The sequence below is a fragment of the Lepisma saccharinum genome, chromosome 13, assembly GCF_977018435.1.
Source record: "Lepisma saccharinum chromosome 13, izLepSacc3.1, whole genome shotgun sequence".
NCBI lineage: Eukaryota > Metazoa > Arthropoda > Insecta > Zygentoma > Lepismatidae > Lepisma > Lepisma saccharinum.
In genome coordinates, this window is record NC_139241.1 from 78,586,277 (window position 1) to 78,601,195 (window position 14,919).

At 38.5% G+C, this 14,919-nt stretch overlaps 1 protein-coding gene across 4 annotated transcripts in view; it reads left to right on the plus strand.

The window, feature by feature from the left end:
* Papss (3'-phosphoadenosine 5'-phosphosulfate synthase) overlaps positions 1-14,919 on the plus strand; it is an 85,411-nt gene that overhangs the window by 53,689 nt on the left and 16,803 nt on the right. For all 4 annotated transcript variants that reach the window (XM_083134514.1, XM_083134516.1, XM_083134513.1 and 1 more), the window contains 5 exons: positions 2,335-2,570; positions 4,462-4,600; positions 8,848-8,966; positions 12,905-13,108; positions 14,248-14,481. In XM_083134514.1, the coding sequence (XP_082990640.1) occupies positions 2,335-2,570; positions 4,462-4,600; positions 8,848-8,966; positions 12,905-13,108; positions 14,248-14,481 (932 nt within the window). The remainder of the gene's footprint in view (positions 1-2,334; positions 2,571-4,461; positions 4,601-8,847; positions 8,967-12,904; positions 13,109-14,247; positions 14,482-14,919) is intronic.

The window sequence follows — 14,919 nt, forward strand, 5'->3', positions numbered from 1 at the left end:
TGTTCAGTCATTTAACTCGTTGATATTTGCTGGAATTAACAGACCTTCTGCTATGTCTATGTATAATGTTATTTTTACTGAACAGTGTATTCTTGTCAAATGTGTAGATTTAATGCCATCACACTTAATTTTTCATCAAACTGCCATCCATACTGGGAGATGACTGTTTATACGAGGGTAAGTAAAAAATTATGTGCACTTTTGCCACAACTTTCCTCAGGTTGGCCACACTGCCTTCAGCGCGTGTGTGTTATAGGGTTGTGCTTTTGTGGTCATGTGGCCGAGGTTTGATTTTAATCGCTCCATTTTTCTTTCTTTTGTTACAGAGTAAACATGGCCGCTCCACTGGCAGTGTGCACCAAGGAAGAACAGCGATAAGTGATCCGATTCCTCTGGTCTGAAGGTGTGTCAGAGGTTGAAATTCATCACAGCCTTTCAGTACATCTGATGATGTCAGAATAATATCTTTGGATGATGGGTGACCATCGGTTAATCAGAATCATCTCTCAAGTTTGTTGAATGTTCCTATCAGTGGTGGAGGTTGATGGGCATACTCCTGCTTCGTGTTTCACGCTTGTCCAGCCATTTTTAAACCTCTCGATCAACTTATACAGAATTCTACGTGGTAAAGCGCTGTTCCTGTATTGTACTGAAAGGCTGTGATGAATTTCAACCCCTGACACACCTTCAGACCAGAGAAATCGGATCACTGATCGCTGTTCTTCCTTGGTGCACACTGCCAGTGGAGCGGCCATGTTTAATTTGTAACAAAAGAAAGAAAAATGGAGCGACATGACCACAAAAGTACAACCTTATAGCACAAAAGTGCTGAAGGCAGTGTGGCGAGCCTGAGGAAAATTACGGCGAAAGTGCATATAATTTTTGACTTACCCTCGTAGTTTATTCAGGGGAACAGGCTTTGTATTCTGTCTCTCTGTCTCTTGACAATATATCTTAGTGTCTCCTTACCTTTGTAATGGAGAGCCATGGTGTCTGGAGACCTGGATTCGATTCCCGAGGTAGTTGATCTAAGGTCGGAATTTTTCCCGGCCTTGTCCCTGCATAAAGCAGCTCTGGGGCTTACCCAACCTTAAGTCATTGGGCACCTGGGAGAAATCCTGTGGGGTAAAGGTGGCCGGAGCATGGAGCTGATCACATCACCTCTAAAATGGCTGAGACCGAGAATGTGTGGGGCCCTATCCTCGCATCCTCTAAATGTGCCTCCATGACACGGTGCTATATGCACGGGGAACTTTACACAACATGCTACAACACTCGGTGGTAGCACATAGTGGTTCGGATCCCACATTCAACTGTAGGTCCAGTCCCGATTAGCCTATATGTGGTGCATAAAGTGGACTTAAACAATTCCAATACAACACTAAGGGTCTGGGTTCGCATCCCAGCTTGGGCATGGGTGTTCTTTGTAAGTGTCCCTTCACTAATTTCATCATACAGTAGACTCGGGATTAACCGAGTCCCGATTAACCGAGGGAGTGGTTGGAGAACATCGAACTTCATAACGCACACCCCTGTTTGTTTATGGAGTCAAGTCACCGTCCGCGCTGCACGTGTTCATTACATTGTCGGCGTATCCGATTGTTACGGTGGTGTTTAAGTCTGTGTAGGCCTATTCTAAGTGGAGAAAGTAATCTTCTCATTTATGTTGTACTAGTAATAAATAATTACTATACAGTTTTAAGTGTTGTTTCACCATTTACGACCTATTAGCACATTATCTCCGTATTATCAGAGTTTTTCCGTATCTGAGGTAAACTCGGTCCCAATTAGCTCGGATAATCGCGAGCCTACTGTATAATCCAGTGGTTCCCAAAGTGTGCGCCATGGCACTCTGGCGAAATGTTCCAATATTTTCACTGAAATTACACTTATTCCAAATATGTGCTTATTTAGTACTTTTTGCATGCAAAATGTTTCTGAATTTGAAATGTGTATATTTTTCAACTTAAGGCAAGCAACCTAGCCACACTAACTGAGCGTTGCAAGTGTTAGTTAGGCATAAATTCTGACTTGGGTGTCATGGAAAAATGTTGAAACGCTAAGGGTGGCATCAAATGAAATAGTTTGGGAACCCCTGAATATTCACTCATTCTCACCTTCGCGATTAGCCACAGGTGTCAGAATAGCAAACTAAAATAAACCAAATCAGTCCAATCCAATCAACCACCTTCCAATTGAATTGGTGCATTCATAGTTATGGTTCCAGATTTGGTAAGAACCTGCAAAAATTGATTTCTGCAGGAACCAGCTGAATTCATATCCGCATGTCTTATAAACGCATGTAATCATAGCAACATGTGTCTTGCATTACAGGTCTGTCGGGAGCTGGAAAGACATCGGTATCCTTTGAGCTAGAAGCATATCTGGTGTCCCGAGGGATTCCAGCCTATGGCCTTGATGGAGACAATATTCGGACCGGACTGAACAAGAATCTTGGCTTCTCGAAAGAAGACCGAGAGGAGAATATTCGACGAGTGGCAGAAGTTGCAAAACTGTTTGCCGATAGTGGAGTTGTGGCTCTCTGCAGTTTTGTTTCTCCGTTTTCCAAGGTTTGTCGTAGTCATGTTATTCTGAGTGTTTGTTACAAATTCACACCATGCTTGTGAAACAATACTGATTAATGCTTTTGCCTTGTAATCAAGCATCCTGGGTTTCACCACATACAGGTTCTGCATCCCATCTTAAACTGTAATTATAGTTTTGGTTAGCTCTCACTTTTCATTCTACAAATGTAAAAACTTTTACTTCAGAGAATGTGGAGAAGTTGTCACATACAGGGTTTTCCTAAAGTTCTCCCCACAATTGAATTCGCTATAATTTTGTAACAAACGCGAGATATTTCAGTGAAGTAATGCTTGTACTTCACAGCAGCCTTTATAATTTTACCTGGAAACACTGCATATCTGTCATCCTGATTGCCCCCACCACTAACTGGACACCATTCACTTCGATGCATTCCTAACTGGGTTTCTGGTGCTGTTCATCCAAAATGCCATGCAATGACTGTAGGTATCTTTGCTTTGAGGTAATCCAGATCTCTTGTACCCATGTACACTTCCATCTTGACATATCCGCACAGTCAAAAGTCGCACGTAGCTAGATCTGGTGACCTTGCAGGCCATGACGTGGTAGTCTGTGGCCAATCCACCTGCCTCCAAATTCTTGATCCCGGAAGTTTCTGACAGCAAGAGTGAAATTGATAGGTGTCCTGTCATGCTGGAAGTGCATATCATCCCTAATACCAAGTGCAATCAGCTGGGAAGGGAAGAACGTCTGCAACATGTTGCGGTTGGTAGCACCCGTCATGATATCTTCCTCTTAGAAAAGCCTGAGTAGCTGATCCATCAACACTGTGCACCACACATTCAATTTTGGGCTATCCCTCTTGTAGGTTTGGTATTTGCGCAGCAGAATGCACTATTTCAGCTCTGCATTCCACAAAATGCACTGACTTCTCCTGAATCGACGCCATCTTGGAATCACCTGATCGCTCGCCGTCACATGATCCTCTCAACATGCATTTTTGCCAGGTAAAAGTTTAGAGAGTACTGTGCAGTCCAAATTTTATTTCACTGAAATATATCTGTTCGTCCCAAAGTTATAGTGAATTTACATGTGGGAGGACTTTTGGAAAACCCTATGTATATATAATGTGTGTAAAAAATAGGAAATTATGGGTTTGATACCCAGTGGAGGCACATGATGATTTGGATCAGACTTTAAACTGTAGGTTCAGTCCCTATTAGTCTGTCTGTCCGGAAAGTGGACTTATTCTGTTCGCCACGGTTTCACATCCTTACCTCACCTGCCTTCCTCCCAAAACCGCAGCACGTGCCACTGTTGACGGTCAAAAACGTTGCCATATCTTTTCCCTCTTCTCATCTGTCAGCAACCAGCCCTCCTCTGGATATGGTCACTGCGTTACCCAGCAGTATGTATGTGAAGGAGGAATGAAGACAAGAACGTTAAAAAAAGAAAGGGACTCACTGAATTTTTCGTGTCTCTCCAAGGGAGCAAGCGAAGAACGTCCACCTGTCCACCTCTCCCTGTCCTTTTTTTAGGGGGGAGGGAGTGGCAAGGTGCTTGGCTACCCCGAACTAGCGCTCCTTTGTCGGTGTGCACTATACTCCTACATTTATGGTTGTCGTTTTCTCGTAAACGAAGGACGTTTTAGCTTGGCGAACACAGTAACACACAAACTGCACTACTTAAATTATGTATACCTGTGTGAAGGAAGTCCTTTTCTCTTTAATATAATCATGTGATAGAAGTGTGTGTGTAAAATATGTGAGAAGAATTTAGTTCCATGTGCAATTTTTAATACTTCTGTTACCTTGCTTCTATGAATGAACCAGATATAATTAATAAAATCGAAATCAAACAAATTATCCTGATATAGATTGGAATGAAATGATAATTCTGGAATATTTTGAATTTCAGGATCGAGAGATGGCCCGGAAGATTCATAAGGAAAGTGATCTGCCCTTTTTTGAAGTATTTATCGACACCCCCTTGGAAGTGTGCGAAAAGAGGGACACAAAGGGCCTCTACAAGAAAGCACGTGAAGGGTCAATTAAGGGTGAGTAATTTTATCTTTTTTGTGTGTGAAAATAAGAAGTGATTTTTTTTGTCTGATGCACGATATGACAATGTTGAGAATGCCATTAAAACCCTATATGGAAAATGAAACTGTGTTGTAACAAGGACTGAGTGGATATCACTTTGAATTGATGCTGGTACTTGTACCAATACTGTTACTTGAACATATATTATATACGTGTATATATATATATATATATATATATATATATATATATATATATATATATATATATATATATATATATATATATAAAAATCAAATAAGGTAAAAGGAAACACTCACCGGACAGTAGAAAAATTCAAAATTTTCGCTAATTTATAGCATCATCGGTGTGAGAAGAAACAGAAGACGGAACCGGAAGTTGGGGTCCGGACAGTAGAAAAATTCAAAATTTTCGCTAATTTATAGCATCATCGGTGTGAGAAGAAACAGAAGACGGAACCGGAAGTTGGGGTCCGGACAGTAGAAAAATTCAAAATTTTCGCTAATTTATAGCATCATCGGTGTGAGAAGAAACAGAAGTTCCGTCTTCTGTTTCTTCTCACACCGATGATGCTATAAATTAGCGAAAATTTTGAATTTTTCTACTGTCCGGTGAGTGTTTCCTTTTACCTTATTTGATTTTTACTTAGCCCTTTTGGCCCTCCTTGCTTTTATCCATTATTATCCACTCTATATATATATATATATATATATATATATATATATATACACACACACACACACAGGGTGTCATTTTAATGGCGCCCACGGACCACGGAAACGTATAGAGGACATCAAAACAACCAACTTTTCTCAGTAACATTTTTCTCGTTGGTGCGTCGTTTCGGCGCTACAGTCGTTCAAAAAAGCCCGTTTTGCCACCTGAATGCTGGCAACCACACACAACATTTGATTGCATTTGTGACGTCATATCCCGTCGTGAAGTGATGCGTTACAGGGTTGCCAGGAACACACATATTCTGTGAAAAATGACATAGCTACAATCAGCCACATTATGTACCGTAAAAGAAAATGAGAAAACACGTTCTCCAACCTAACAGGAAGTAAACAAACGATGCTAAAAATGGTAGAAAGGAAATAGAATTCAAATGGAAATGGTCATATCGAATTTTCTCTCAACTTAGATGTCAAATATTTGCAAATCTAGTTAGCAAGTTGGCATCTACAATTTAGTCTATCCACTTCGTCCTTCTGATACTAGTTGTCTGTGACACACTGAACAAATGACAAAATAGAAATGAAAGAACTCAAAATTCCAAAGGTAAGCAACACATAATATAATATATATTCAGGGCATTATGAGGCAAGTGACAAAAATGGTTGAAAATACAGGGATATAAATAGTAGTAAAACAAACTCTCCGACGACTGTGTTTATCTACGCACCGGATACACATGTAATAGTTTGCAACTCTGAACAGGGCAGTATATTCACTACTGATTCATCATTAGATTGTTACTGTGGTTGTACGTGTTTTAGCCGTAATGTAACAACGTGAACCTCATATACTTCCGTTATCACCACAAAGTACCACAAGGCATCTGGACACAAACCTGTAGATATCAACCTTGCAACGAGATTTGCAAATATTTGACATGTAGTTGGGCGTAAACAGCCACATGTAAGTTGTAAGTACAATAAAAGTTATTGTTGTTGATATTTGACATGTAGGCTGAGACAAAATCCGATATTGACTCTTCATTTTGAATACGTTTTTACCATTTCTCATATCGTTGGTCACTTCCCCCCTTCCCCTGAGAAGACTGCTGATCTTCTGGCTGGTAGGCGATGATGTTCGGTTTACTGGACGCGTTTCTCGCTTCGTTTTACAGCTAATAATGTGGTTGGTAGTTTGTAATTTTTCACAAAACTTATGTGTTCCTTGCAACCCTACCGTGAACTGTTTCGCCGCAGGAAATGACGTCACAGATACGATCAAATGTTGTGTTGGGTTGCCAGCATCCAGGCGGCAAAACGGTGTTTTTTGAACGGCTGTAGCGTCGAATTGAAGCACCAACGTGAAAAATGTTACTGAGAAAAGTTGTTTGTTTTGATGTCATCTACACGAATCTGTGGTCCGTGGGCGCCATTAAAATGACATATATATATATATATATATATATATATATATATATATATATATATATATATATATAAAGTGAAAGAGGAGAGAGGAAACACTCACCGGACAAAAAAAAAATTCAAATTTTCGTGATGGTGTATCACATCTTCAGGAGTATAGAGACGTTGTATAACTAAGCGACTAGAGGGAAGAGTAAGCATGACCTGCAGTGTTGCCAGGTCCCGAAGGAAAAAAAAGGGTTGACAGTACCACAAAAAAAATGGTTCTTTCGCCTGGCTTGTCGAAAACTGTGAGTGGGGGGGGGGGGGGGGGTTGGTTGGGAAAAGGTGGTGGTGAGGGTGAGGATAGGGGATGAGGGGCGTTACTGGGTGGCCTTGTTCAGGCCTGGAGGTGTGGTTGCATTCATGGTAGATATGTAGGCCCTCTCCCATCTTCTACGTATTGAGGTGTTGGTGGATTGGGGCAAGGAGTGGACGATCGCTACCTGGAAGCAGTCATTAAAAGGAATATTGTGGTGATTGGTGTGAATGGCAACAGCAAAGTCCAGGTTTTGGGTAGAGGAGCGGTGGTTGTTGATGTGGAGGTTCAGGGCTGTGGATGTTTCACCCAGGTAGAAGCTCCCACAGATGTTGCACGTGAGGATATAAATTAGGTTAGAGCTGTTGCAGGTTCCTTTGGGGTGGAGGGTGAATTTGCTGGTGGCAGTGTGGATCTGGAGGGTGCGGGAAGTGACAAATATGGGGCAGGTTTTGCACCTTGGGCGGTTGCATTTGTGGGCAGGAGCGAGTTGATTGTGAGTAGGTGGATTGTGGTGGACCAGGATGTTTTGGAGATTGGGAGGGCGTTTGAAGACAACTCTGGGCTTGTCGGGGAAGATATTTCTGGTGTCAGGATCACTGTGAAGGATGGGAAGGAGGGAACGTAGAGTGTGTCTGATTTTGTTGAGGTGGGGGAGTATATTCATACTCCATGAAGCACCCAAGCCCCAGAAAAGTATCAGCCAATATCGATACTTTTGGTATTGGCCAATACTGATACAGTGTTGTTACTAGCATCGGCTTAGACCTAGTTGTAACAGCTTACATATGGCTGGCTTAATACTGTTTTGTCGTATGTCCATCTGCACAAACTTTTCAGAAGAGCCGATTAAAGGTAGATGTATGTGGATTTTCAATACAGTACAATATTTGTGCAAACATTTTATTAATGTTCATAATTTATACCATTTGACAGCCAGAACGGTGCTTCGGAACGTGAAGGATTAACCTGTAATGAACATGATATACATGATCAACTCATCCCCAGCGAAAAGTGGAGATACGACGAAACAGCACCCAGTCTGTGATTTATGCAGATATATTATATATATCTCTCTTTCTCTTGTCATAACAACTAGGTCAGTTCTGGATGTGCTTTCGAGTATTCAAAAGTTAATATCACTCTCATCTTCAGGGATTGAAGTTCAGAGATAGGAGTACCAGTAAACCCACTTTTTGTGCGGGAAGGGTCTGTGTAGGTGGAAGGTGAACTACATGGACTGATCACTTTTGCTGACAGCCCTGTATGTAGTTACCTACCTACATACAGGGCTGTTGGGTTGAGTTGGTGTTTTAAGTTTACTTTATGCACAGAAAGGCTAATCGGGACTGGACCTACAGTTTAAAGTGGAATCCGAATCACTATGTGCCTCCACCGGGTATCGAACCTGGGACCCCTTCATTACAAGGCAACTACGCTACCAGTGCACCATCGGGGAGTAATAAAAAAGTAAATATGAATATACCCCTCAGTCTTAATTTGGTAATTGTTACCAGTTGTGTTAATGTTTGAAAGTACACATGCATAGTGCAGTGTGTGTAATAAACTATGGTTTCATTTAGGTTATTTGCATTAGACAAACAGTGTATTTATTAGCTGTCTAGTGTCTCCCCCTCCCCTCCAAATCACACTGGATTAGACTGTTCATCTGTAATTCATAGTATTGCCTTTTGACCACTTAATTCCTGTAGTAAGCATAACTTTTTGTAAGTATAGTATAATATTTCAATTTAAAATTTTTGTCCATATGTAAATAAAGTATATCAAATAATATCCAGTGTTATTCTTGGCATTGAAATGTACAATATGTATTTCTTAGGTTTCACTGGAGTGGACCAGGAATATGAAAAGCCAGAGGTGCCTGACTTGGTTGTTAAAACGGTCGGATGCACAATTGAGGAGAGCACGCTTCAGGTTGTCGAATTGCTGCAGGATCATGTAAGTAGAGGGAACTTTATGGTTAGGAATCTGTGCAAAGAATAGTTTGATTGCATGTTTGTTAATATTTATGCACTATAGCTCCTGAATTGGTATCTAATGCGGGCCAAGTTTGATCAGTTTTTTTTTTGTTGAGGTAATTGACCTCAACCAGAAAATTTTCTATTGATATCGTTTAAGAGGAAGTGTGTTTTAATATGACTGAGAAATATTGAACAAAGTTTGTACCCTGTAAAATTAAAGAGAATTACACTTTCGTATATTTCTTTTGACACTTAACAAAAACCCAAAAACAGCATGATAAAATTTGTCCAAGGTTTTGACTCCTTCTCGAAGTCATTTTATGGAGATCTGCTTGAAAGTAAAAGAGAAATCAGTTACGAAGGTATTTTAAGCTCCTAATGTTTTCTTCCATTTTGTTGTCCCGTTTGCATGTGTTTCTTTCTTTTGTTAATCCTCAGATGAATAACATTGACTGTATGTGGTATGAGAAGATTTTTCACGCTGCAGATATGAATATTAGGACTAGGATTTTAATGCACAATAAAATAACAAATATGCTCTATAAAATTTTCAGAATGCTCTTTTACAATAAACGTATGTATTCATATCGCCAATCATGCACTACTAACAATATACACAAGTTGTCAAAGTAAAGTGACTGCTGATTGTCTCTTAAAAACAACTTCAATATTGAAATGCTCTTTTCCTCCTCTACCAACACTACTAGAAGAGCATACATGAAATTTACTAAGTCACCAGCTTGCAAATCCCCTCCAGCAGAAAACAATTCTCCAGCAAAACATCAGCAATTAAACCTTGCATTTTTTTCAAAACCAGAATCATTTTCTTGGTTACTTCCTTTCCCCCTTTCCCCCTAAGTCACTTGTCGGATTTTTTCACTATGTCTCTTTGTTCCAGAAGAAAGGATTTACCAGATTTCCTGGAACCAAAGTTGTTGCTTTTTGAGAAAATAAACATGCCATGATGCCAAGGGTCCCAGGTACAAATCCCGGCCTGGGCATCGGTGTTTCTGAGTGTTCATTCATCAATTTCATCACTCATATCTATCGCGATTAGCCAAAAATGGCAGAAAACTAACTAACTAACTCTCTAGCCTTCTTAAACCCGAAGGTTCATGGCTGCAGCAACACAGGCCTTCCATCTGTCCCTATCTTGAGCAAGATCTATATACTCTTTTCCATCCCTACCGATTTCCCTTAGGTCTATCTCAACGTTGTCCCTCCATCTTTGTCTTGGCCTTCCTACAGGTCTCTTACCATCAGGCTTCCCAACAAGAATCCTCTTTCCTCTCCCATTCGTGCCACATGGCCTGCCCACCTAAGTCTTCTTGATTTAATTATTCTAATAATATCTGGACATGAATACAAATTATGTAGTTCTAAATTATGTAACCTTCTCCACTCACCTGTCTCCTCATCCCTTTTAGGTCCAAATATTTTCCTAAGGATCTTATTTTCAAATACTCTCAATTTATGTTCCTCTTTCAATGTAAGGGACCAAGTTTCACACCCATATAATACTACAGGCAAAATTACTGTTTTGTATATTTTAACTTTTAGTTTCTTAGATATTAAACGAGAAGACAAAAGTTTATGAAGAGAGAAGTAACATGCATTTCCTGAATTAAGCCTACTTTTTATTTCTTCTTTAATATAATTTTCATTTGTTAATATTACTCCTAAGTATTTGAATTTGGAAACTGTTTCAAACGAGTTGTTATCAATAATTAGATTTTGATTATTACCTAACCCTTGGTTTCGGCCTGTAAGCATATATTTAGTTTTCTCTTTGTTAACTTCCAAACCTATCTCTTTAGCAGTTTTGAAAAATATTTTAGCATTATTCTTAATTGTATTCACATCATCCCCCAGTAAGTCTACATCATCTGCATATGCTAACAACTGAGTCACACCGTTTAATTTTAGTCCTTCTTTAGTTTCTTTTACCTTCCTAACAGCATATTCTAAGGCAAAATGAAAGAGCAATGGAGATAATGCATCTCCTTGTTTTAACCCATCATGAATTGTAAATTTGTCAGACACATTAATACCCACACGAATTTTACTTTCTGTTTCACTGGTGCATATTTTTATCATACTAACAAGCTTCTTAGGTATTCCAAACTCTACTAATATATTATATAATTTATCTCTTTTGACCGAATCATATGCTTTTTTGAAATCAATGAATAGCTGATGGACATTTTGATTATATTCCCACTTTTTTTCAAGTGTCTGTCTGATGTGAAAAATTTGATCTGTAGTCGATCTGTTGCGTTTAAATCCACATTGATAATCACCTATAATTTCATTAGCATATGGGGTTAGTCTTGTTAAAAGAATGTTAGATAATATTTTATATGTTGTTGAGAGTAGAGAAATTCCACGGTAATTATTGCAGTTCATTTTATCACCTTTTTTAAACACAGGAACAATTATGGATTCTTTCCACTGTTGAGGGATTTCTTCTTTATTCCATATTAAACAAATTAATTTATGAATTTGACATATTAATGAATTTCCACCATATTTAATTAACTCAGCTGGTATTAAATCAATGCCAGGTGCTTTGTTATTCTTTAGCCTTTTAATAGCATCTTTAACTTCAGTCAAGTTAGGTTCTGGAACTAAAGGTTCAGCTGTGTGAACTTCATTCACTTCTGATTTATCTCCTACATGGACATTTAAAAGGTCATTAAAGTAGTTCTTCCATCTATTTAGAATATCGCTTGGGTCAGCAAGAAAATCACCATCTTTATCTTTTATCAAGTTTACTTTAGGTTGCCACCCCTTTCTAAACTCATTTACACCTTTATATAAATCTCTGATATTTTTATTTTTGCTGTTTGTTTCAGTTTCGTTAATTTTGCTTTTCAAGTAATCTCTTTTTTTACTTCTAAACGTGCTGTTAACTTCTCGCTTTATTCTATTATAATTGTTTAGATTTGTATCATCAGAGTTATTTAACCACCTAAGTCTAGCCTGATTTCTTATTTCTATTAGATTATGACATTCATTATCAAACCATGGCTTACTTTTTCTCGGTTTATGGTATCCTATACAAAATGGCAGAAAAGGGAAGCAAAATAAACCAAATCAATCAATCAAGAAAAAAACAAAAAAAAGCTGAGAAAATGTCTTCTCTTGTGAAAACATAAAAATAGCAAGATGAATGTTAAAAATTACCCAAAATACCATACAACGCCCTAAAACGGCAATATCCTGCAATATCGAAAAAATATGCAAAAATAAAAAAAAAATTACCCTCAAAGATGATTCTTTGCTCCTTTTGGTATGAAAAGTAATATGAACATACCATAATTGTTCTTATTTTTGTTTAGACAAAAGTCCGAGTTATACACAAAACTGCTGTGGCAAAAACACAAATACCGACAGGAGCATGTTAAAACATGCCTCAGTATTCCTTATAGGAGAACTAATTTGTGTACATTTATTTCTAATGCAAACTGAAATTATTAACATGGCCAAAGTGGAAATTTGGACATCTATTTTTTTTAAAGCAAAGCATGTGTCTTGTGTCAGTATAATCATGAACAAATAACGTAAGTGATTTCCTGCTTATGTTGTTTCAGGTGAATAATAACAAGAATGTTGAACTGGTCACAAGTTTTGATATTTCTTTTATTCTTCCTTATTCTTTTTATTTTATATCTTGAGTGTTTTATTTAAATTTTGTGTATCAGTATAAATGGAATATAAAAATTGTTAAAAATTTATTCGATATTTGGTTTCAGTTTCAAGTACTGAAATATCTCTAGTGCAAATTTTTGTAATAATAATAATTGCAGTCCTGAATGTAATGACCCAGTTTGTTTAATTTGTTGTTTATTAATAAAATATTGCTTTATTCTTATATACTGTAAATTTTAATCTGTCGTGTGTTTTCTTTTACAGGATATAATTCCCCGTGCACTGAGTGCAAGTGATCTTGTGATGGAACTGTTCGTACCAGAGAACCGAATCGCTTCTGCAAAGGAAGAGGCAGAGAGTTTGCCAGGGTTGGAAATCACGAAATTAGATCTGCAGTGGGTGCAAGTGCTCGCTGAAGGGTGGGCCACCCCACTACGAGGATTCATGAGGGAAGAAGAATTTCTCCAGGTACTTAATTGTTTCCTTATTTCTCTTGGAGTTTACGCTTCTTACAAGTACATAAACACAATTATGTTCATGTGCTTGTAAGAACCATAAACTACAAGATATATATGTCTACAATACAAGCAATACGTACATACAAGAAAATTAATTGTTTCCGTACCTATTGGCTCTTGTTGCTTTTTTTTTTTTTACCACAAATACTGACATTGACTCACTGACTACTCACTGACTGTATTTGAAGGAGCCTTCACAAAGAAAAGGCCAAAATAAAGGACACAGTTTTTTTAAACTTGTAATTTTAAATAATGAAAACCACACTTGGAAGGATAGCTAGAATTTATCTCCAGGATAACAAGGAAGGAAAGGGGAGGATTATTTATGTGCAAGTCCTATTTTGCAGCCTCCCTAAATGGCGTAGTATTAACGTTGTTGCCTTCAAATCAAGGGATCCTGTGTCGATACCTGGTGGAGGCACGTAGCGGTTCGGATCGCACGTTAAACTGTAGATCCAGTCCCGATTAGCCTTTCTGTGCATAAAGCGGACTTAAAACAAGAACTCAAAGAAGCTCCTATTTTGTAGATTTTAATTGTTATTGTATTATAATCACACACACACACGCGCATGCATTTTTGAGTGTGAGTTTTAAGTCCCCTTTATGCATAGATAGGGTAATCGGGGCTGGACCTACAGTTTAAAGTGGGATCTGAAGTACTGTGTGTCTCCACCAAGACAAGCATTTTGAAGTGTTGAGTAGTATTTTGCAATAACTTAATTGACCATAGAAATATAAAGTGAAGTAATTATTGACACTAAGTAAATCTAAAAATAAATAATACAGGTTCCAGCAAGATTCAAGATAGTGTGAAAATTTTCCAACACATTTAAGGTTTCGGAATTGTATAGTCACAAGAAATGGCAACCTAATACATTTGTTAAAAACCACACAAAGCAAATAAACAACACAATAAAAGATACTTTAAAAAGACTTTTAAAGTATCTTTTATCGTGCTGTTTATTTGTGTTGTGTGGTTTTTTAACAAGAATGTTTGCCGTCACATGATGTTTGTTAATGTCATTCTAACACATTTTGTTAGGTAGCTTGTAACTACTAATTACCAACATTTGTTGTTATTTTTTGTAGTGCCAGCACTTCAATTGTTTGCTCGAAGGTGGTGTTACGAATCAGTCCATTCCCATAGTGCTTCCTGTTCAATCCGAGGACAAGGTACGATTGGAGGAGACCTCAGCATTCGCTTTGAGCTACAAAGGGAAGCGAGTGGCTATCTTGAGAAAGCCAGAGTTCTATGTCCACAGGAAAGAGGAGCGTTGTGCACGTCAGTTCGGCACAGCCAACAGGGGACATCCTTATATTAAGGTAAGCATTGGAATGCAACGTTTCATTGTTTCATATTGAACTTGCAAGCTCTTCCTCATTGCATCCAACCTATTCTCTCTCTCTCTTTCTTTCTCTCTCTCTTTCTCTCTCTCTCTCTTTCTCTCTCTTTCTCTCTCTCTCTCTTTCTCTCTCTCTCTCTTCTCTCTCTCTCTCTCTCTCTCTCTCTCTCTCTCTCTCTCTCTCTCTCTCTCTCTCTCACTCTCACTCTCAAGCACGCACGCACGCACGCACGCACAATCAAATGTTCATTTTCGAGGATGTTTAATTTGTCTGTGACCGCCTATCCATCCTCGTAGCCTTGCTAGCCACTGGAGAATAGCAGGGGATCAACTTCCTTACTTGAGTTTTTATCTTTCAGGCTTTAAACAACGTATGCTAACTCTCACAAATTTCCAAAAACAAGTTTGCAGTGAGTGA